The following is a 22,282-nucleotide window of genomic DNA, read 5'->3' on the forward strand; positions in this document are numbered from 1 at the left end:
GGGCTGGGCGCCAAAGCTCGTTTTGTGATTGGCAGCCACTCGAACCAATCAAAGTCAGGGCACCCTTGTCTTGTCTCCACCTCGCAGGCCGTTCTTATTTTCTCATAGGTGGGACTGGGGAGAGGGAGGGAACCTGAAGGATCCTCCTGTGAAAGGCAGCGCAGGAGTGTAGGTGAGTGGTCCTGGTTAGGGCTTGGGGGCCTAGGAGAACAGGTGGACTTCAAACCTGAACTCAGAGGACTCTGGACCGCTAACGAGCAGTTGGAGCTTGGGCAAGGCACTTTCCTCTGAGCCCTAGTGTCCCTTGCTGTAAAAACGGATAAAAACGCCAAAGCTAGTGCACCCGTACAGCGCACGGCACTTAGTGGGTTCGCTGTCAGTTTCCTTTTCTCTTCTCCAACTTCTCTCAGCTGCGGGCACTTTTACCGCGTTCATCTCGTAAGCCCGAGAGTGGCCCTGCCCTCCACACCAGCGCCACGGCTCGTACTGCACGCCTGGTCCCCAGCGCGGAGAGTGGTTACTCTCCTCCCTCGTCCTCGGGATTTCCCAGTCCGCCTCCGTGAGCAAGGCCAGGGCGATGGAGGCGCTCCTTCGCTCATCGAGCAACACCTATGTATCAAGTGCCCACTGTGCTGAGCCTCGTGTTTGCGTTCGTGAATAAAATAGATGTGCGATGTAGAGCTTACAGTTTAGTGGGAGAAACAAACAGCAAGTAAAGTGAACAAATAAGCAGTTGGAGCACACACACTTATCCCTTTCCCCAGTTTTTCTCCTCTTTAGCATTTAACGCAAACGTACTGTATGTTTCCATTTTGATCTTATTTAATGATTATCTCCCACTAGAATGTGGCTCCATGAGTGCATGGGTTTCTGTTTCTTCGCTAATATATCCCGCCCCTAGAACAGTGCCCAACACACAGAAAATTCATGTTTAATTAATGAATACTAATATAAACAAATAGTGTACATGATAGAGAATGAGAAAGGGGAGGTTCAGGGAGGGCCTCTGAGGGGAGGTGACAGTTAAGCAAGGTGAGGAGAGTCATCCAGGCAGAGGCAACAACATGAGAAGGCATGGCTTAAAGGTGGTACACCTCTTAGACTGAAAAGGTAGAGACTGAGGCATGAACCAAGTCTTTAAAATTCATGACTGACATGGCTAACTTTCTACCAATTTCAAAAATACCAAAGAAAGTGAGATTATTAAAATATGGAAAAGGCAAATGTAAGGCAAAAACTGATAGGAATAACCCTCACAATGTATAGCTGCCTACAGTTAATGGAGTTCTTTCACTTATCTCACTTTATCTTGCAAAAATTGCAGAGTAAGAAATCAGCAGAAAGAGGGGACTAGACCTCATTCCCTCATACACATGCCTGGCACACAACATGCAATAAAAATGGGTCAAATTGATGTAACACCATGCTAGGCTGCAAGCTCTATGAAGGTGGAGCCCATATCCTATTTACATCTGCTGTATCCCAGCACCTAGCACTGTGCCTGGCTCCCAGACCTTGTTTGCAAACTGAATGAGCGAGTTACCACTCACCGGAGACTTCCAAATACCAGGCCTGTGCTTGGTGGTAGAATACAAAAAGAATAAGACACCACCCTTACCCTCAAGGGGGTCCCAGCCTACTGTCTCCCTGAAATCATAGAACTAGCAGTGGAACCAGGTTTTCCAAAGCCAACCCCTTTCCTCTATAAGAGATAAATTTATTGCACACAGGGGAACTGCCCTTTTAAAACCAATGATAGTGAGTGATAAGAAAATTTGGACAAGCTCTGATCAGGAAGAGCCTTGGGCATCAGGCAAGAAGATTGGATTCAGTCCAGTAGGCAATGGGGAGCTGTTAGAAGTTGCTAAGCAAGGGAATAGTGTGATCAGAGCTGGTGGCAGGTGCACTGATGGATGGTGTAGAGAGACTAGAAGTAGCACATCCTTTGGGCCTGTGGGAAGCTCCAGTGTAAATGGACATGGGAAGCAGGAAAAGTAGAAAAGATTTTAATGACTAAGATTCCTTGGGAAGTCTCTGACCTTCCCAACAGTACCTCTGTTGATAAGAGTGTCATCCTGAATACGCCAAGGTTACAGTTTTGATCCCTGGTCAGGGCACATAGGAGAATCAACCAATGAATGCCTAAATTGGTGGCACAACAAATTGATCTCTCTCTCTCTTTCTCTCTCTCTCAAAATCAATAATGAAAAAAAGATTCCTGGGTTATTATTGGTAACCAAGAAATAGGACTTCCAGGTCCTCTGGCCAACTTAATGGTTTAGCTCTCTGCTCTTCTATAGACTTGGCCCACACTTTGATCCTAGTACTTTATGCACAAATGGAATTAGTGCCATTAGTGCCATTAATGCCATTGAGAGGCTCCAGGGTGCCCATAAAATTCAGTGACAGTTTGGCAAGCTGGACCCCTGTTCTATGCCAGCCCAGTGGCCAGACCCTGGGAATTAGAGATGAAGACACCATCCCTCTGCCCTCCAGAAGCATGAAGTCTAGTGAGAAAGAACACCAGCCTCACCACCTCTGGCTTCCTGACCTGGATCTCAGTTTTCTTTTCTATGGAAGGAGGAAGAACATGCCGTGCTTGGTATAGATTCTGACTCATTTAGGGGTATCTATTCTTAAAACGGTTGTATCTGTTTAGTCGATGACTCCCACTAGGCCAGGAGCTCCTCCAGAGCAGAGACAGGTGTCACTCACTTCTGCATCCCAGCATCTCTTCAGCAGCTGCTATTAGTAAGTGTCTATGGCAGGAATGAATGAGAGGAAATCAAAGGCTGGAGCTCTTAGAGGTAGTTGCATTTTAAAGGAATGATATTTACATTAAATAATGTTCTGTGACATGAGGCTTACCCTTGGTTCTATTCTCGGGCAAGAGGGAGAGAATACCTTCTTTTACTTTGATTCACCTGTGGAATTATATTTATTTATTTATTTTTATTAAAAAAATTTTTTTTTCTTTATTGATTTTTAAAGAGAGAGGAAGGGAAAGGGAGAGAGAGATAGTCACACTGATGAGAGAGAACATCCACTGGCCACCTTCTACATGCTCCCCAAAACCTGGGCATGTGCCCTGACCGGGAATCGAACTGGCGACCTCTTGGTGCATGGGTTGACACTCAACCACTGAACCACACTGGCTGGGCTATTTATTTTTTTAAATATGTTTCTATTAATTTTGGGGGGAGAGAGAGATAGAAACTGATGAGAGAGAAACATCGATTGGCTGCCTCCTGCAGGCCCCTTACTAGGGATCGAGTCCACAACCCGGGCATGTGCCTGACTGGGCATCTTACCTCTCAGTCCATGGGATGATGCTCAATCCTCTGAGCCACACCGGCCAGGCTACCTGTGGAATTTTAAATAAATAGTTTGCTCATAGGTCAGATAATCAGGTCTATTTCTATATAAACTATGGAGTTCTACATATAAATACAGATAACCTTGATAAATTCCAAATTTCTTTCAAAGAAACATCTCTTAAATCATAGCCATATAATTTTTTCTTTCTGAACTGTCTTTCAGACTATGTTTTCCTAACAGTCCTGAAACTGAGCTCCTTCCTTCCTTCCTTTCTTCCTTCCTTCCTTCCTTCCTCTCCCTCCGTCCCTCCCTCCCTCCCTTTCTTCCACATATTTAAAAATATACCCTGTACTGTTTCACAAAATGAATAAAAATTAAGTCTCTGCCCTCAAGTAGTTCCACACTCTCAAAAAGGAGGAAGACATGTAGACATGTCATTTTGGGACAGTGTGAAATGCTGTAAGCTAGAGATTCATTCATTTGAAGAATACTTACTGGGCACCCATGACGACCAGGGCTGGACCAAGTGCGGGGAGTGCTTGCAGGAGGGAGTGACGCCAGGCAGGCCCTCGCAGAAGCTCTCAGCCCTCTGTTCTCTTCCTCTGCCCACTCATCCCTCCCTCGGTGTGAGGACCTCTGTCTCCATACTCGTGTACCCAGACCTGTTTCATCCAGCTAAGCGCTGGATTTTGCTCTTGGGTGCACCACGAGCACCCAGCATACCTCAAAATGAACTTGTCACCCCCCCACTCCCTTTTCCCTAAAACTCATCTTCTCTTGAGCCCACTGTCCACCTAGGGATCCAAGCCAGACACCTCTCTATCCCCCTTACTCCCTCACCTCACATCTAGTCAGTCTCTATGTCCTATTAGTTCCCTCCAGTGTTTCTCTAGTTGACCCCCGTCCTGTCATTCTTTCTGAAGTTTCCCTGGTCCAGGTCCTGGTCACCTCTCGCCTGGACCACCACAGCCTCCTCCTTCTGTTTTCTTGTGGTTGAGGAACAATATATTCTGAAACCAGACAGACCAGAGTTAAAATTCCAGTGCCACCATTTTAGGACCTATGTGGCCTTGGGTAGGTTACTAAACCTCTCCAGACCCCAGAGTTCCCATCTGTAAAATGACACCTCTAGTATCAGCCTTGTTGTAAAGGTTAAATGAGATGTAGCAGTGTGATGGGTGATTCACCAACAGTGCTGAGTAAAAGAAGGCAGACGCAGAGGAATGCATTCATATGGTTCTATACAGGTAAAAAAGTCACTCAAGTGATTTGTGAGGGTTAAAACTGGGCAGAGCTGAAGTGTCGCGGTTGGGGTTGCAAACAAAGGAGACAGCGCCAAGGAAAGCCAGGGAGTGATTGCACTGACAGTCAGGATGGTGGTTACAGGCGTGGGGGCTGTGATCAGGAGGGACTTGAATAGTGGCTTCTGGGAAGCTGACAAGGTTCTATTCACTTGACTGAGTGGTAGATACAAAGGTGTTCTTTGATAACATTTAAATGTATTTTTTATAATTATTAGATTATACATACATGTTTTATTTCATTTAAAATATTTTAAAAATTCAACCAGATTTTCTATGTGAAGTGCTTAATCCAGCGCTCAGAGCACAGAAAACGGTCAGGAAACCTGGGTTGCTAGTTCTGATTTGTATGTCCTGTGTGCCTGCCTCCCCTGCCAGGCCCCAGCCCCCGGGGTGATTCATCCCTGTCCTCAGTGCTCACAGCATGGCACCTGCAAACCTCAGGAGGATTCGAGGTGACCAGTGTAACCACGCTTTCCCACCTGGACTGGCCAGGAATGGGGCCTGGGCCGTGACTGTCCCAGAGCCAGGCCTGCCCTGGGCAGAGCACCCGTTGTCCCTCCAGGCTGCCAAGCCCTCTGCTGATGGATGAGAGAGAGGAGGATGACGACGAAGCCTGGCTGCAGCTTCGGCCAGTGGAGCCCTTGCCCTCCCAGTGCTGCGGCAGTGGCTGCTCACCCTGTGTGTTCGACCTCTATACCCGAGACCTGGCGAGGTGGGAGGCAGCCCGAGCCAGTAAGGACAGAAGCCTGCTGAGAGGGAAGGCGTCACAGGTAAGGGACTCCTCAGACCAGAGGGCCAGGCTGGCAGCATTTATCTGGCCTCAGCCCTTCGCAGTGTACCTGCTCATGGAGGCTTTCTCTGATTCTACAGCAGAGAAAAAAGAGTGCACTTAGTAGCAGATCCAGGTTCAAAGCCTGGCCCTGAGCTGGGTATGGGGGGATGGTTCCAGGAGTGAATGGGGTGTAGACTTTTTTTTTACCCTCACCTGAGGACATTTTTTGCATTTATCTTGAGGGAGAGAGGAGAGAGGAAGAGAGAGAGAAACATCGATGTGAGAGAGACACATCGAGTGGCTACCACCCACACGACCCCAACCAGGGTCGGGGACAAACTGCAACCGAGGTACGTGCTCTTAGCGGGAACCGAACCTGGGCGTCTCTGGTCTGCGGGCCGACGCTCCAACCTCTGAGCCAAACTGGCCAGGGCAATGGAGTGTAGACATTTTACAGGAGAGAGATCTATGAGTTATGGCATTCAGAGAAGACTTCCTGGAGGAGGTGCAAGTGGGGTGGAATGTTAAGGTCAGTGGGCTGAGATTCAGAAGACATGAATTTGAGTCCCTGCTCATGGTGTGACCTTGGACAAGTAAGTTACTACCACCCAGGTCTCAGTTTTCCCACATGTAAAATAAGGATATTAAATTAGATAATCTTTAAGGACTCATCAGTTTCTCAATTGTGCAAATATGGATTTTAGCAGGTTTGAAAGGTGGATGGAGGGCCCAGTAAAGGCTCATAGGTAGGAGGCAGCAGGGGCAGCAGGGTGTTCTTGGGAGGATGGAAGAGGTCTGGCGTCTGGAGCCTGGGAGGTACAATGAGGCCTGAGGGTCATCCATAGGGCCCTTGAGTATCCAGCTAAGAAGCCTGCACTTTATCCTGGGATGGAGGGGCCACAGAAGGCTTAAGAGCAGGGTGAGCTCAGTGTAAAGTGCTCTGGCATTCTTCGATTAGAGCACGAAAGGGAAGTAAGGTGGGGCTGCTCTCTGTTACAACAGAGCATTTACCAGCCGGGACAGCCTCTCCTTGGGGAAAGTGGGAAGGATGCTTGTGGATGCTTGCCTGTCTCTTGAGCCCCAGCTTCTAACTGTTGGATATTTTTCTGTTGCAGAGCTGCCCCTCCAAGCTGAGCCCAGAGACGTTCCTGGCCTTCCGCATCAGTGCCATAGACAAACTCACTAAGGACACCTACCATGTCCGGTTCACACTACCCGGGAACGGCCAGCTCGGCCTGTGGCCTGGCCAGCACCTCATCCTACGGTACACTCAGGTCATGGGAGGGTCAAAGCGCTGCAGCCCTGCTTTGCCATTTGTTAGCTGTGTGGCCTAGGGAAGCTGCTTAACGCCCAGTCCTCTTCAAATTAGGCCTAGTAACACGTGACTCAGAGGGTTCTTGGGATTGAATTAGAGAATGCATTTTCATAATAAATAATAATAATAATAGCTAACACTTTTATAGCACATATTATCCAAGGAACAGTTCTGTGTGCTTATACATATGAACTCATTTAATTCTCACAAAATTCTGAGTGCTAAGTACCATTATCATATCCAAGAAGAAGGAGCCAGCAAAGGAGGCAGAAGGTGCAGCCAGAAGATGAGGAAACCCAGGAGAGAGCATGTTACTGGTCCCACTCTGGCCTTGCACTGACCCTTGGTGTTTATGCCCAGCTCATCCTGGCCTGTGGCCTGGCTGGTGGTCCTTAAAACTCACCATTCCAGTGGATGGGAAGGGCCAGAGGGCAGGTCACAGCCCCATGCAACCAACCACCCATAAATGAGGAACTCTCTCCCTCTCCTCCACCCTCTCTGCCACTCCAGTGACATTCCTAAAACATGTGGCTGACCACGTCACTCCCTGTTCCAACGTGTTCTGTGCTCCACGATGCCTCCACAATGACATCCTAACCCAGGCTCCCAGCTTCCTTTCCCACCAAGTCCTTCCTCCCCCTGCTGCATATCTGTTCCTTGTTCCAGCCTCATGATTCACTCACCAGTTCCTGCCCTACATTATCCTGCCTCTAAGCTCTGGCCCAGGCTATTCCCCTGCCTGGAATTACTTCCCCTCCTGTCTCTGTTCTCACCTGTCGGTGGCCTGCTCATCCTTTAAGCCCCAGCTCCAGGAGGCCCCCTGAGGTTCCTGTGCCCCTAGTGAGCATGGCTGCTCCCTCCACAGCGTGCCAGTTTTACCTCTTGTAGCGAATGTCACTGTGCTGTTTGCATCCAAGCCACGTCGTGTGTTCTGTTTGTTATTTCATTTGTTCCACAGCATGTATTGAATATTTCTGTTTAGCTCCTCTGCTTTTGGTGCATTAGGACAGGGCCTTTTTTTAAAATCCTCACTCAATATTTTTTTCATTGATTTTCAGAGAGAGTGAAAGAGAAGAAGGGAAGAGAGAGAGAGAGAGAGAGTGAGAGAGAGAGAGAGAGAGAGACATTGATGTGAGAGAGACACATCCATTGATTGCCTCCCACACATGCCCCCACCAGAGCTAAGGATCGAACCTGCAACCCAGGTACATGCCCTTGACTAGGAATAGAACCCTCTGTCCTTTGGTGCATGGGCCAACACTATAACTACTGAGCAACACCGGCCAGGTCAGGACAAGGTCTTTTTAAAAAATCTTTGCAGCCCTGGCCAGTTTGAGTCACAGGTTTGATTCCGGTCAAGGGCATGTACCTTGGTTGCAGTTCATCCTCAGCCCTGGCTGGGGTCATGCAGGAGGCAACCAGTCGATGTGTCTGTCTCTCGTAAATGTCTCCACCACCCCCACCCCCACCCACCACCACTCTATCTGAAGATAAGTACAAAAAAATCCTCAGGTGAGGATTAAAAAAAAAATCTTTGCATACATTGTGGGACTAGAGAGAGGAGTGTGTGGTGCTCCCGGGAGCTCTGCGGAGTATGGTGAGGAACTCAGCTCTGCAGTCAAGCTGCAAGTGGATTCTAGCTGCATGGGCTTGAGCGCGTGGCTTTCCTTCTCTAAGCCGTGGGTGGTTCGTTTGGGTTATGTGAATTAAATAAGATAATGCATGTAATAAGCTTGGTGTACAGAAGGCATGTAAGATGACAAGGCTGCTGTTATCATGGTGATCATCCTGCCCCCTTGTTGTCAACATTGTGGAGAGAATTTACGCCTGGGGTCGGGCTTTGGACTAGGGCACCTTTGAGGAGCCTTCCAATTCTGATGATTTTGGCACATGGTTGTAAGTGTTTAATAAACAACTTGTGCCCTGCGGTGTGGCTCAGTGGATTGAGCGTTGTCCCAGGGACTGAGAGGTCTTGGTTTGATTCCCAGTCAGGGCACATGCCTGGGTTGCGGTCTTGATCCCCAGTAGGGGGTGTGCAGGAGGCAGCCAATTGATGTTTCTCTCTCATTGATGTTTTTATCCCTCCCTTTCTTTCTCTCTAAAAACCAATAAGCCCTGGCCGGTTTGGCTCAGCAGTTAGAGCATCAGCCTGCAGATCAGAGAGTCCCGGGTTTGGTTCCCACTAAAGGCATGTACCTCAGTCATAGTTTGTTCCTGGCCCTGGTTGGGGTCGTGTGGGTGGCAACCAGTTGATGTGCCTCTCTCACATCAATGTTTCTCTCTCTCTCTTCCCCCTCTATCTGAAAATACAAGCAAAAATGTCCTCAGGTGAGGATAAAAAAATTAAAAACCAATAAAAAATAAATAGATAAATAACTTGTTACAAACAGTTGTTTTTATCTTTATCATTCTATGGTCGAGAAGAGGTCAGGAAAAAACCAGTGATGTCCTAAAAACAGCTCAGATCACTTCCCCATGTGTCATCGCAGTGGAGCTACACCACAGGGACAAAGGTGGTTGGCCCCACTTTATAGAAGGGGCCGCTAAGGCCCAGTGGCCTGCCCGGGGACTCGCAGCCAGCTCGTGGCGGTGGGGGACCCAGCACTCTTTTGTCCCGCTCCACCTTGCTTGCCCCTCAGTGAGGACCACTGGGGATGACCAGGCCCGCCTTCCCTTCACCAGCCTGGCAGAGTGGATGCCCGTGCGGGTTTGCTGCCTGCCTGCCTGCCTGACTGAGTGCTTCTCTTTCCCAGAGGGATGGTAGATGGCTTAGAAATTCAGAGAGCCTACACGCCCATCAGCCCTGCTGGTGCAGAAGGATACTTTGAAGTTCTAATCAAGGTGAGCTGACTCCCACGACGCTCTCAGATGCTGTGAACTGGAGCCCCCTTGGCTGGCTTGGTTGGCATAGGGCAAGTTCCCTAATGTGGGGAAGCCAGTGCTCACGGAAGGAGGCTAGCTAGAGGGGAGGGTGGAGAGAGTGGAGAAGGCCTTCTCCCATCCCCTTTCCTGGTATAGGCGGGCTGCTCGACCGCCAACAGAGGGTTTATTCCTGACAGATTCTATGAAAAGGAGGTTCAGACTGAGAATGTTAAAGCTGATCCATCTCATTTTCTTGCCTGTTGATGGAGAGTGAGCACTGAGCCTTGGGGAAGAGGGACCCAAGCTGCCGAGTACCTATTGTGTGCTGGACACGGGTGTCCAGATGCATCGGCATGGTGCCTGTCCTTAGACATGGGAGCAGCCCGGAGCAGTACAGTGTGATAGACACCGTCCGACTCCGGGGAGCTGGAGCTGTGGGACAGCAGGCTGGCCTTGCAGAAGATGTGTGTTGAGCCGAGTGTTAAGTAAAGAACATGTGGGAGGAAGATCTGAGTGCTGGGAACAGCATGTGCAATGCAAAGGAGGCCCAGTGGGGGAACTGTCCTGTCTGTCGTTGGCCCCGGATCAGAAGGGGGCATGCAGAAGGGAAAGGTGGGATGTGGAGCCCCTGTGGACCAAACTCACTGAGATCACCGCTCGGGAAGGTGGGCAGAGGCTGTGGCATTTGAGTTGGGTCTTAAAAGAGAAGGAGAAATTGGCAGTGGCAGGGAATGGCATCCAGGCCCAGGGGACGGATAACCAAAGAACACGGTCTTGTGGGAACTATTCCCAGGCTGAATGGCAGGAAGAACGGTGCTGGTGAGGCAGCCAGGGTGGTGAGGGAGTTGGCAGAGATGAGGTGAACAAAGTGGGCAGATGCAAAATAATACCCTGGAGGCCCGAAGAATAGGCACCACATATATGAGAAGTCATGAAGGTCCAATTACGTGGAAAAAATAGTCAGGTGGAACTATGTGAAATTGCTGATATGCTGATATTTTTGACCCAAAGAAATGGCAGATTCGTATTGGTCAACCTAATATATATCTCAATATCATCACTTCCCAAATGGAGTCCTAGGGAACCAGTGTTTAAGAATAGTTTTCACATCCTTTTACCTCTGTAGTAGGGTAGGAAATATTATCCCCATTTCACTGATAAACAAACTGAGGCCGCTGGAGAACCTGAAGCTCCACGGCTAGTAAGGAGTGTGGCTGGTGGTGAGCCCTGGCCTCCTGCCTCCGAGACCCCAGCACTGTCTCTGGCTCCAGCCTTCCCTGCCTGCCTTCAGAGCCCGAGTGTTTACTCCCTCACACAAAAGCTTGGATTGAATCCCTTCTCCGCACAACTGTTTGTCTGGGAGATTCCACAAATCCCCTCCAAATGGCCTGCTTCCCCAGGCTGCTTGTCTGGGTGTGTTTCTGTTGAGAGGATAAGCCTGGAGACTGTTTTCTCCCAGCTGCAAGGCTGATTTTCTCCTTTGGTACTGGAAAGCCTCTCTTAGAGGGATGCTTAATTATCCCTAAGCCGCTGGCTGGGAAGAGCTGGAAATGTCTTTGCAAATTGAGAAGGCAGATGGATTTTTTAGGCGTTCCCTCCCTGGTAAACGGGAAGGAGGAACTCCCATTTCTCAGGTACCTTCTGGGCACCAGGCAAAGCTTCTGGCTCTTTATTTTCATTATTTCATTTCAACCTCATAACCACCCTACAGGGTAGATCTTATTATCCCCATTTTACAGACGAAGAAGCTGATGCTGAAAGAGTTGATGACATTGTCCCACGGCCCCTTGAGTAATGTAATTCCAAGTGGAAGAACAAAAGTTCAGTGTCAGTCCTGATTAACTAATGTGTATTGAGCCGGGCTCCGTGTGGGCTATGTCTCCCCCGAGGCTGGGGCCAGAACACAAGGTGTGCTCTGAGACAGCCTCCCTCCCAGACCTCCTCCAGGTGCGCCCAGGGCTTACCTTGCTTCATGCATGTGGTGTCCAGGGACGTCAGGGATGGTACTAGAGAGGCCATGGGTGCTTAAATGCATGTCTGGTGACCAAAGCCCAGTCTGGTTATAATCTCATATCAAACTCCCTTCTAGTCCTGTCATCTGGCGCTTCCCTCTCTTCCCCACCTTACTGTGTCCACTTGCTGTTCTTAGCACATGACCTGGGCTGTCCTACCCCTGACCATCCCATAGCTGATGCCCACAATCCTCTCTGCCCTCTTCCTGCCATTCCCAGTGAATTCGATCTTACCCAGTCTTCAAGGTACAGCTCAGATGCTTCCTCCTCCAGAAAGCTATCCTTGATCCAGCCCCATTGGAAGTGACTATACCTCCTTAGTCCGTTCTCCCAGCACTTTCTTCTTGTGGAATATTAGGTAGTCTCTACTGTGTGTGTGTCTGAGGCAGGTTCCTCCTGGATTGTGAGCTCCTTAAAAGGAGGTCCTGAATCTGATTAATTAATTGATTGATTGGCCCATTCATTCATTCATTCATTTATTCAGATATTTATTAAATCCTTTCCATGGTTCAGGCACTGGCTGCCTTCATGGAGCTTCAGGTCCAGCTGTCTCCCCTGCAGCCTCAGCATGGCACAGAGTGGACAGGCCCCCAGAAAATGGAGGCTGCCCTCCCCCTGGAGGACTCTCCTCCACATTCTTTTTTTTCCCCATCCAGCCAGGAAACAGTGTAGAGTAATGCAGGGATTTCAAATGAGTGGTCTACACACTGACTCCTGCCCATAAATGTATTTGTTTTTGGCCTGTACGGTGTTTTAAATTTTTGAATTAATTGCTGACATTTCAAACATGGGACATTTTACATAAAAATGTGGATGTTTCACTACCATGGAAAATCAGATCTGGCATCATCACCTCACAAACTGTACTGGAATCTACTGAGTAGCTTCTTCCTTCAGAAGGAGCATTCGCTCCCCAGTTTACCACAGTCCCCACCATGCCCTGCTGCCCTCTGATACTGAGACTGAGGTTAATTGTCGTTAATCATCTCATACCCAGTTCTTCACTCTGTTATGTTACCTGTATGGGCCCTGAGTTATCTGGGTTTGAGACCTCTGTAGTAAAACTGGAGGGCCAATGGATTCTCACTCCAGCCTCACCATTTCCCCACTGTGTAAGCTTCTGGGCCTCCTCCGAACATTGGGAGAGACAGCACCAGTGTTGTGGGTGATTAGGAGGAGTAAGGAGATGACACACGTGGAGCACTCCACTTGCGGAAAGGGCTCCGCGGCCATGGCTGCTGTGGCTTGCATGGCAGCACCTGCCTGTCCCAATGGTCTCCCTGTGTTTGCACCCAGTGCTACCAGGCTGGGCTGATGTCCCGATACGTGGAGTCCTGGAGAGCGGGAGACACGGCTTTCTGGCGAGGACCTTTCGGAGGCTTCTGCTATAAACCAAACCAGGTCAGTGAGTCCTCAGGAGACCCCCCACCCCCGTGCTTAGTCTCTAGGACTGCAGCTTCAGGTTTCAGAATCCCCCTGTACCGTTCTCCCCGAGCCCAAACCCAAGCCCGAGAGTGTCCTTGGACATGGAGGAGATGGAATAGGCACTAAAAAACAAAATTGCCTGCCCATGCTCCAGAACTATCCATGACTACCCATTACCTAGAAAACTCAGACTCATGTACTTGGTATTTAAGACCCTATCCCATCTCAACCTCAGATATTTTTCCAGATTCACATTCCTGTTACAAGACTGTAGAGACTGCCCTAAATATGTCTCATGGCTCGCTGCTTGGGAGGCTACCGCTTCCTAGCCTGGAATGCTCTTCTCCTTATCTTCATGCTGTGTTCAAAGCCTTCCCCGATAGTCCCAGGAAGAATTAGTAATTTCTTATCAGCTGGTGCATATCTGGAAAGCAGCTTGGCAATATGAATAGTCTTAAGACTCTGACCCAGTAATTCCACTTCTGGAAGTCTGTGCTGTGGAGAGAATCCAAAATGCCGACTCTTGCACATGTTCATTGCAGCTTTATTTATGATAGCAAGAAATCGGAGATAACTGAATATTCAGCAACAGGGGAACAGTTAAGTGCACTGGGTTACAGGTACTTAAAAGAATTATCCTGGATTTAAAATTTATGTTTATAAATGATATTATATGTTTATGTTATAAGATCAAATGACAAACACCAGGTACAAAACTGAATAGACAACAGGCTGGGAAACTAAGTTAAAATGCACAGCAAAACCCTGGCCGGTTTCACTCAGCATTTAGAGCGTCGGCCTGCGGTCCAGAGAGACCCGGGTTTGGTTCCCGCTAAGGGCACGTACCTTGGTTGCAGTTTGTCCCCGGCCCTGGTTGGGTCGCACGGCTGGCAACCACTCGATGTGTTCCTTTCACATCGATGTTTCTCTCTCTCTCTCCCTCCCATTCTATCTGAACAAAATATCGAAAAATGTCCTTGGGTGAGGATAAAAAATAAATAAATAAATAAAATAAAATGCACAGCAAAACTGTGAAAAGAAAATTCAATGAAATGATAGCAGCTCTGGGTGATAAAATAATGGGTGATTTTTATTGTCTGCATTATACTTTCCAGATTATCCACAACAAACACCTATTACCTTTATAATTAGGAAAACAAAGCGAAACAAAAACAAATGGAAAAGAATGAATCATTCCTTTCCATTTTTTGTTTAATTTTAAAATAGCTTTTATTGCTTTTACAAATGCAATACATGTTCATTACCAAAAAAATCAGCAGATATAGAGAGGCAATAAGAAGAAAATAAAGAACACCTGCAGGCCTTCTGCCCACACATCACTCTTACTACCTTGGCATATAGCCTTCTAAATCCTCCTCCACGCACGGGTGTATATGCAAGTGCACACGTATGTGGTCGAGTAATAATCAAACATGCATGCGGCGCCTCTGCCAGGCTCAGATTTTAGCACTTACTGTGAGTAACTCATTTAGTCCTCACAGCAGCTCCTAGGTACTGCCACCCTCAGTTTACAGATGTGGGCTGTGCACAGATTAATACTCTTCTACAGTGTTCTGCCAGTGCTAACCTTTCTCAGCTATAACTGAGGGTGTCCCTGCGCCCCTGGGCCCTTGAGAGCAGGGACTGAGGAGTCTCTGTGTCCTCCCAACCTGGAGGTGCCCTTTTCCGGGGGGAGCCTCCCTGTGCCTTGCGGCTGCTCCTCTGCACCCACAGAGCGCTGCTGGACAGCCCTGTACTTCCTGTCTAGGGAGGTGGCAGGGCCTAGCAGCGAGGAGGAAGAGGTGGGGTCTCACACATTGACACTTGGCCCCCGAGGAGGCTAGGTGCACTGGCCCTCTTCCTGGCCCTGTCTGGTTGCTCTGCGGTTATCTTCACTGCAGGTGGACATCAGTCAGCCGGAGGACCGATACATTAGCATCTGTCTGTGTGTTCTTCCACAGACATTCCCAGCTGTTCACCCAGGGCTGGGCCCATGCTGGACCCTGGGGGCCCGAGATGGGTCAGACAAGCCCCTGTCCTCCAGAAGCTCTTGGTCTGGTGGGGAGACAGACACACAGACAGATGACAGCAGCACAGAATGCCCAGTGTTGTGAGGCAGGGTGCACAGAGGGCTTTGGGAAAACAAGGACAGACCCCTCACCTGTCCCTGGCTCCTGGAAGGCTTCCCAGAGGAGAACCTGAGCAGCGATGGGGGGCGGGGGGCAGGGAGCACGGCAGGAGCACTGCAGGCTGAGGACCTGGAGGCTGGGGGCAGGAGTACAGGGCCCGGTGGTGTGGCCGGCAGTGGGGGCTCAGAAAGGGGAAGGGATCTAATTGTTAAGCGCCGGGCTCCACCAGGCATTTTATGTCATCTCCTTGAATCTCATGACAATTCTGATAGGTGCTATTATGGGGAAGTGCCTTTTTTTTTTTTTTTTTACCAGTGAAGAAACCAAGGCTCGGAGAGGTGAAAGAGTTTGCCTGGATCATGTGGCTAGGGACTCATACTCAGATCTGTGTGACTCCTGGTACTCCAGGCTGCGTTTCATGCAGTAATGGGGTGTGCAGTGGCTGTCAGTAAAGCTGGTGAAAACCCCGGTGTGTTCTCTAGAATGAGGGAGGTGAGTACCTCACTGCATGGATCAGGCACTACCTTGAAGGCACCGACCAGAAAGAGGATTGCCCCTCTTCACGAGGCCGGGAGCCAGGAAACGGGTTCAGTAAGGAGGGCTGGTGGAGCTGGGGCATCTCAGGGTGGAAACTCAATTTTTTTTTTTTTTGTACAGAGTGGGAGGGAGAGAGAGGAAGAGAGAGAGATGGAAACATTGATGTGAAAGGGACACATCGAGTGGCTGCCACCCGCACGACCAACCAGGGCCGGGGACAAACTGCAACCGAGGTACATGCCCTTAGCGGGAACTGAACCCGGGTCTCTCTTGACCGCAGGTGGACGCTCTAACCGCTGAGCCAAATCGGCCAGGGCGGAAACTCAATTTTTTATTACATGGCTCTTCCATGCCAGGGCTGTGCTAGGCGCTTATGTAAAGTGTCTTATTTAGTCGAGAGTAGAACAGTCTTAGGTTTCCCAGCCAGTGCCCTCTACAGGGCTGCCCTGGGGCAGAGGAAGCAGCCCAGAGGGCAGAGCTGGGGTGGGGCAGTGGACAAGGCTTTGCTGAGAGCAGATTTTAGCTCAGTGTGAGGTGGGAAGGCAAGGGGCGTCAGTCCATAGTAGAGCATCTGATATGAGAGGTAGTGGGCTGCCCATCAGCAGAAATATGTAAGAGTCCTGTGAGGATGCTTTAGAAGGAAAACAAACCGCTTGTAGAATGGGCTATGCCCTTAGGTTCCCTTTCAGCTCCCAGATTCCATGATTTCTGCTACACAGACCTCACAAGCTGTAGACTTTAACAAGCAAGGGTAGTTCCTGGAGGAGGTGGAGGGGCACTCGGGTGGAAGAACACCAGGAAGAGCAGTGCCCTCCTGTTCAGGTGAGCCCAAGAAAAGGCCCGTAGAGGGTTGGAGTGGAGAGACCCCCAACCCTTCCTGTCTGTACCCGTCCTATTCCCCAGTACGGTGAGCTTCTCATGCTGGCTGCGGGCACCGGCCTGGCCCCCATGGTGCCCATCCTGCACAGCATCACAGACAATGCGGATGACGAGACCTTTGTCACCCTGGTTGGCTGCTTCAAGACCTTTGAGGGCATCTACCTGAAAACCTTCCTGCAGGAGCAGGCCCAATTCTGGAACATCCGCACCTTCTTTGTTCTCAGCCAGGTAAGCCCAGGGTGGTGACTTGCTTCCCTGATTGAGACCCTGTGCTCCTTGCACCTGTCCTGAGGACTGCTGTGGCCTCGGTGCCCATGGAATCCCTACCATGTGCCTGGCAGGGAAGGCAGGTGTTGTCGTGTTCATTGCGCAGCTGAGGAAACGTGCTCGGCCAACGCCATGCTGCTAGATAGGGTGAAGCCAGGATCCGAGCCTCGGGCCCTCTGACTCCAGAGCTCCAGCCCTCACCCATCATGCTTTGCTCCTGCCGTCACCCTCTGGGCTGGGGGCCGGGTTGTGGGATCAGTGAGCCAGGCACAGTCTTCCAGGCTGTGATAAGCTCCTGGAGGCAGGGGCCACCTGTCTGGATGACCACATTCTCAGCGCCTAGCACAGCGCCAGGCACAGAGTGGGCACCCCCTCCATCAGCAGTGGAGTAAGCTGGATCCGAGGCACTGCGCTCACGCGAGCCCCTGCCACGTCACTTTGCCCCGCTGGGCGGAAAGCTGCTGCTGGGCCCTGGCACGGGGGCCCATCCTGCTCCTTATCTCAAGCCAGGCCCTCCGCTCTCGTGGCTCACCTGCCTTCCCCTGGTCGGGAGCTTCATTTCTCTTTCCTGCACCCCTTGGCTTGGGTGCCCTGCTGGCACCGCCCTCCAGTCTCTGTTGCTCGGGGCAGCCTCATTGCCCTGTGCTTTGGATCACCTTCTCATGTTTTCTCTTGGAGTCAGCTTTAGAATGTCCCTGAAGACGTGTGTGATCCTTGACACGTGGCTGGGTGGGGGTGTCAGGACCCTGGGTTTCCCTTCCCAATACCAGAGGTCCAGGGCCCCGGGGGCCAGGGTCGGCTGGCGTGTCCATGGGACAGTCATCAGAAGGTTGTGCCTGGTGAACACCAGTAGCAGCAGCAGTGCCCAGGACAGAGGAGCGAAGCAGAAGGCGAGTGCAGCCGAGGTGGGGGCAGGGTCACTGCGGCCTGGCAGCACCCTCAGCCCCGCCCGAGGGCCTGGGCAAGGAAGGTGGGAGAGGATGGGGCAGGAAGCTGGAACCTGGCAGAGTTGCCCTGGCTTCCTTTTCCCAACCGCATGCCAGGTGCCTGATACAAAGATGAAGACCTCCTTCCTACCCTCCAGGTTCTCACCTGTCCATGGGGAGACAGCCACAGGGATGGCTGGCAGTGGCCCCCTTCACTGAGTACTTTCGCTGTGCCTGGCACTGTTCTAAGCATTTTATATATGTTAACTCATGTAACCCCCACCACACTCTTAGGTTTGTACTGCCACCACGCCCATTGTACAGATGTGGCAACTGAGGCCCAGGGAGATTTAGGAGCCTTGCCTAAGGTAACACAGGGAGTTGATAGAGAGCTGAGTGTGAACTCTGGTGGTCCTATTCCAGCGTCCCTGCTCTTACTGCTCATCAGTGTGAGACAGCACAGGACGGGTGCTGCTGAGGGTGCTCAGGATGCTGCAGCAAGCAGGGAGGGCTTCACAGAAGAGATGGCAGTTTAATCTGGGCTTGTGGGTAGAGGTAAAGTTCACCAGCAATAGAGGGCCTTCAACCCTGGGCTTGGGCTTGGATAGTGCCAGTGGCCTGGGATGGGGCAGATGAGTGAGCTGGCCATCAGTGAGAGGGACCTCCTGCTCGTCCGCACTCTCCGCTCAGGATGCTCTCTCCTGCCTGGCTGCAGGGACAGCTAGCGACAGCCTCAGCTTGAATCTTCAAGCGCCTCCCTGCTTCAGACACCCCCTATTGATTTGTCCTTCCCGCTGCTGGAAGGGCAGCTCTGAGCACACTACCGCCCTGCTTCCAGCCCTTCCCTGGCTCCCTACTGCTCTCGGGACATGTCCAAGCCCGGTGGCTGTGCCCGTCCTTCATGGCCTTGTCTCCCAGCCCGCCCGCCCGCCCTGCACGCTGGGTCAGGTCTGCTGTGGTTGCAGGTGCTCTGTGCTCTTCTGGCTGCTGGCCCCTTGCTCACCACCGGTCCCCTTGCCAGGAGCACTTCTCCCCACTTCTTCGCCCAGCACCTGCTCGCCCCCATGTCTCTGCTGAGGTGTACTTTCATTCTGGAGCCTCCCCGAGTCCCCAGGCTGGCGTGGATGTTTCTGCTGTCACAGCCTGGGCTCTCCATCACTGTTTACCCGTCCCCTCCCCACCTGAGCAGTAACCAGACCCAACCCATCTCTGGGTACGCCGCTGAGGTGGACTGAGCTGACCCTAGCCAGCCTGAGGGGATCGGGCAGTGGGTAGGAGAGGTGAGGCCAATGGTCCCTGCCTCAAGGTCCCATAGGGGTGTCAGAGCGAGGAGGGAGCTAGGAAGACCGGATCATCGGAGGATCCCGTCAGCACCACAGTGCTGTCCCCTGTGTCCTCGGGGTCAGACGAGCTCTGGGAGGTGGCTCCAAGGCCCTGGGAGTACACCTGAGCTTACAGGCCTGCACTCACGGAGCTTCTCCCAGGGTTTCCCCCCACCCCAGTCGTCACAGCAGCTCAGACAGGTCACTGTCACGCAGCCGGGAAGTGACATCCAAGCCCACATTCCAACCCAACCCCCTCTTCTTTCTGCCTCTGCTTGTCCCCAGAACCAGCAGCTCACCTTAACAGGGTCAGCAGAGGTCCGAATAGTCCTGTTCTGTCGGAGGCTTTTGGTTTGTTTTGGGTGCTGGTTACATGAGTTCTCTTTTTTTCAAAGCTCTTCAAACTATATACACTTAATGATTCCTACAAGTTTCTGTAGGTATGTTCTGCCTCAGGGAGTGTTTACTGACAAGCAATCCCAGCCCAGCTGGTGGCAGAGCTTTTCCTCTGTGACCCTGAGCCGGACGGCACAGCGGAGGCTGGACACGCAGGAGAGCCGGGGCCAGGGTCCTCGGCACTGCGCGGCCTTCGTCTGCGAGAGGAATAGACCCCTCTTCGGTTAAGGCCCTGCTGCTGGGATCTCTGATGCACTGTTCAGAGCGGCTGCCCTGTCCCCAGCTGTAGCACAGTGCCAGGCAGAGTGACTACTCAGTAAACACTGTCAAACCGAGAAGGTAACTGAAGCCTTAAAACAAATGAACAACAGTTATGCCCCAAGGGTGATGGTGTAGACAACCTTGGAAGGATGCTGGGAGACCCACAGTAATGCAGAAAAACACTGCCCCCAGGGTGACAGGTACAGTGGCCCCCAAGAGACCATGAGAAACAATGGGGCCGAGTTCTCCTTCGCTGTTCCTGCCTCATGGTGTGCCCTGGGGAACGTCCCTCCTCCCTGTGCCTCCCCTGTTGTGGGAGGGTCATGCCCACAGGCTGGGTGGGGGTGCTGAGTCCCAGCATGTGAGCAAGTGCCTGGCTCCTGGCCGGGCTAGGGAGCGCTGCCTTCCCACGCCCTCTGCCTTAGTTTCCCCGTTTGGCAGAGAGCTGGCCGCATGTACTCTGAGGGCCCCACCAGTGGTCACCCCGTTTCTCATCGTCCCAGGAGAACTCGCTGGAGCAGCTGCCCTGGAGTTACCGGGAGAAGACCCGCTTTGGCCGCCTGGGCCAGGACCTGATTGAAGAGCTGGTTGGCTCCTGTCGGAGAAGGCCGTTCGCACTGGTCTGTGGCTCGGCTGAGTTTACCAAGGACGTGGCCAGGGGCTTGCTGCGTGCGGGCCTGGCCGAGGATTCCTACTTCCTCTTCTAGGGCTGGCTGTCCTTCCAAAGCCTGCCACTGGGACTCAGGGAAGAGCACAGACTGGAATCAGAAGACCTGGACGAAAGACCACTGCCGACTCGCCAGGTGACCTTGGGTGGATGTCTCACCTCTGTACACCTGTTTCTCCTCTGCCGACTCCCTCAGGCTGACATCCCGTTGTGGGGAGGGAGATGGCGCTGCAGGAGCCTGGGGAGGAGGGTAACCAGCCTGGGAGTCAGGGGGGACGCCCTGGAGGGTCCTGGTCAGACCGAGCCCAGGATGAGCAGTCGGCAGGAGAAGGGGTGGAAGAGCCCTCAGGTTGGAGGGCTTGTGCCGACTGTCAGACCGAGCTCTGTTCTGCCTATTCCAGCGCCTGCTTCCCCTGGCATGGGCGTCCCTGGTGGCCTCAGGGATCCCAGGGGAGGTGTCCCGTAAGTGTTCAGGAAGTGACCACAGAGGGGCCGAGAGCTCTCTGGGGGAGGGACTTGCCCAGTGTGCCTCCAGTGCCACGAGCCTGACACCGGGGTCCTGGGTGTGACCGGAGCACATTCTCAGAGCGAGGTGGGCCTGGGATTATGTGGTTTTGTCTTGGCCGTAGGCCTTTGCTGCTGCCAATGGCTTCACCCTCCGCCTGCCTTCCCTGGCTCCAGAGCCAACCAAGAGTCCTCTCTCCAGCAAAAGAGGCACAGATGCAAGGCCCCTCCCTCCTGCCCGCAGCCAGCTCAGCCCTCCCTTCAGCTCTGGTGCCCTGGTGACAGTTGCTATGGAGATCTAAAGATAGAGCAGGAATCAGGAGACCTGGGTCCTTCTCCCTGCTCTGCCCACTGAGTGGATGCTGATTCTGATCCACCTACCCCTCCCCTCCACACTCGCCCCTCCATCCTGCATGGGGCATGGCCTCCCCTGCAGTTAATGAAGTCTGCTCTCCACAGGCGGGCCCCAGTGCGCCGCACCCGCACAGGCGACGGGCAGTCCCAGGATCAGAATGCTAAGTCATGGACTCTCAGGGTGAGAGGACCTCAGAATCCTGAGTTCGAATTTCACAGTCACAGAATCTCAGTTCTCATCCTGTCAGGGATCAAAGTTCAGGGCTCCAGAGAGCATCCAGTGTGCCAGGCTCCTTGGATCCGTGGGGAAGCCAAGGCCCAGTGCCCTGACCGAGGGAAACCGGTCCACGGCAGGGCCGCCTAGAAGCACGGTCTCCCGTGGCAGCCTGCGCTCAGGGCCTGTGCCAGCGGTTTCCAGACTGGGCTCCGCAGTACAGGAGGGCCACATGGCGTCTCCAGGCCCCCTCCACGAGGGCAGTCTCATTTTCCCCATTCATGTCTTGGGCTTGGATTAATTTCCATTTGTGAAGAAAGGGATTCCTTGTACTGCCCAAAAAGTTGCAACAAATCTCTGTGCTCCACCATGTTCAGTAAAGAATCACGACACGCATGTGGGGGATGGTGCCAAGGTTCACACTGTTCGCAGGCAAAGTCCCCTGGTCAGATAGGTGTGGGGCGCTGCACGTGACCTTCACTGAGACTCTATGTACCTATGCCAAAGGCTCTGGGAAGTCCAACGGTAAAGAAACCTTTTTCATTTTGATTAAACCCAGGGTTTCCCAAGCTTATTTAACTGGAGAACATTTTCATCCACTAGTCTTTTGAGACCAGCGATCCATGGGATATGCTTTGGGGAGCTCTGGGCTGTTGCAGCCCCTCTTTGGCACAGTGTGGTGTGCGGGAGGGCCCTGCCCTGAGTCAGAGGTCCCAGCAGGAGCTGGGCTCTCCGCCTCACCTTGGGCCTCGGGGACCCGGACGTCTTCCCCCACGCCCCCTCCCCTCAGTCAGCACACCGCGCTATTCTCCGCGCAG

General features: G+C 52.0%; 1 protein-coding gene across 1 annotated transcript; it reads left to right on the forward strand.

Annotated features, from left to right (window-relative positions):
• The first annotated feature begins 144 nt into the window (after positions 1-144).
• Positions 145-21,000, forward strand: LOC118627009 (NADH-cytochrome b5 reductase-like). The gene is made up of 7 exons (XM_036257119.1): positions 145-172; positions 5,185-5,392; positions 6,510-6,658; positions 9,463-9,550; positions 12,880-12,984; positions 16,578-16,781; positions 20,229-21,000. Exons 2-7 carry the CDS (start codon positions 5,204-5,206, stop codon positions 20,430-20,432), a joined length of 939 nt encoding a protein of 312 aa, XP_036113012.1. The 5' UTR covers positions 145-172; positions 5,185-5,203; the 3' UTR covers positions 20,433-21,000.
• The last annotated feature ends 1,282 nt before the right edge of the window (positions 21,001-22,282 follow it).

The sequence above is a fragment of the Molossus molossus genome, unplaced genomic scaffold (genome assembly GCF_014108415.1).
Source record: "Molossus molossus isolate mMolMol1 unplaced genomic scaffold, mMolMol1.p scaffold_m16_p_12, whole genome shotgun sequence".
Taxonomy (NCBI): Eukaryota; Metazoa; Chordata; class Mammalia; order Chiroptera; family Molossidae; genus Molossus; species Molossus molossus.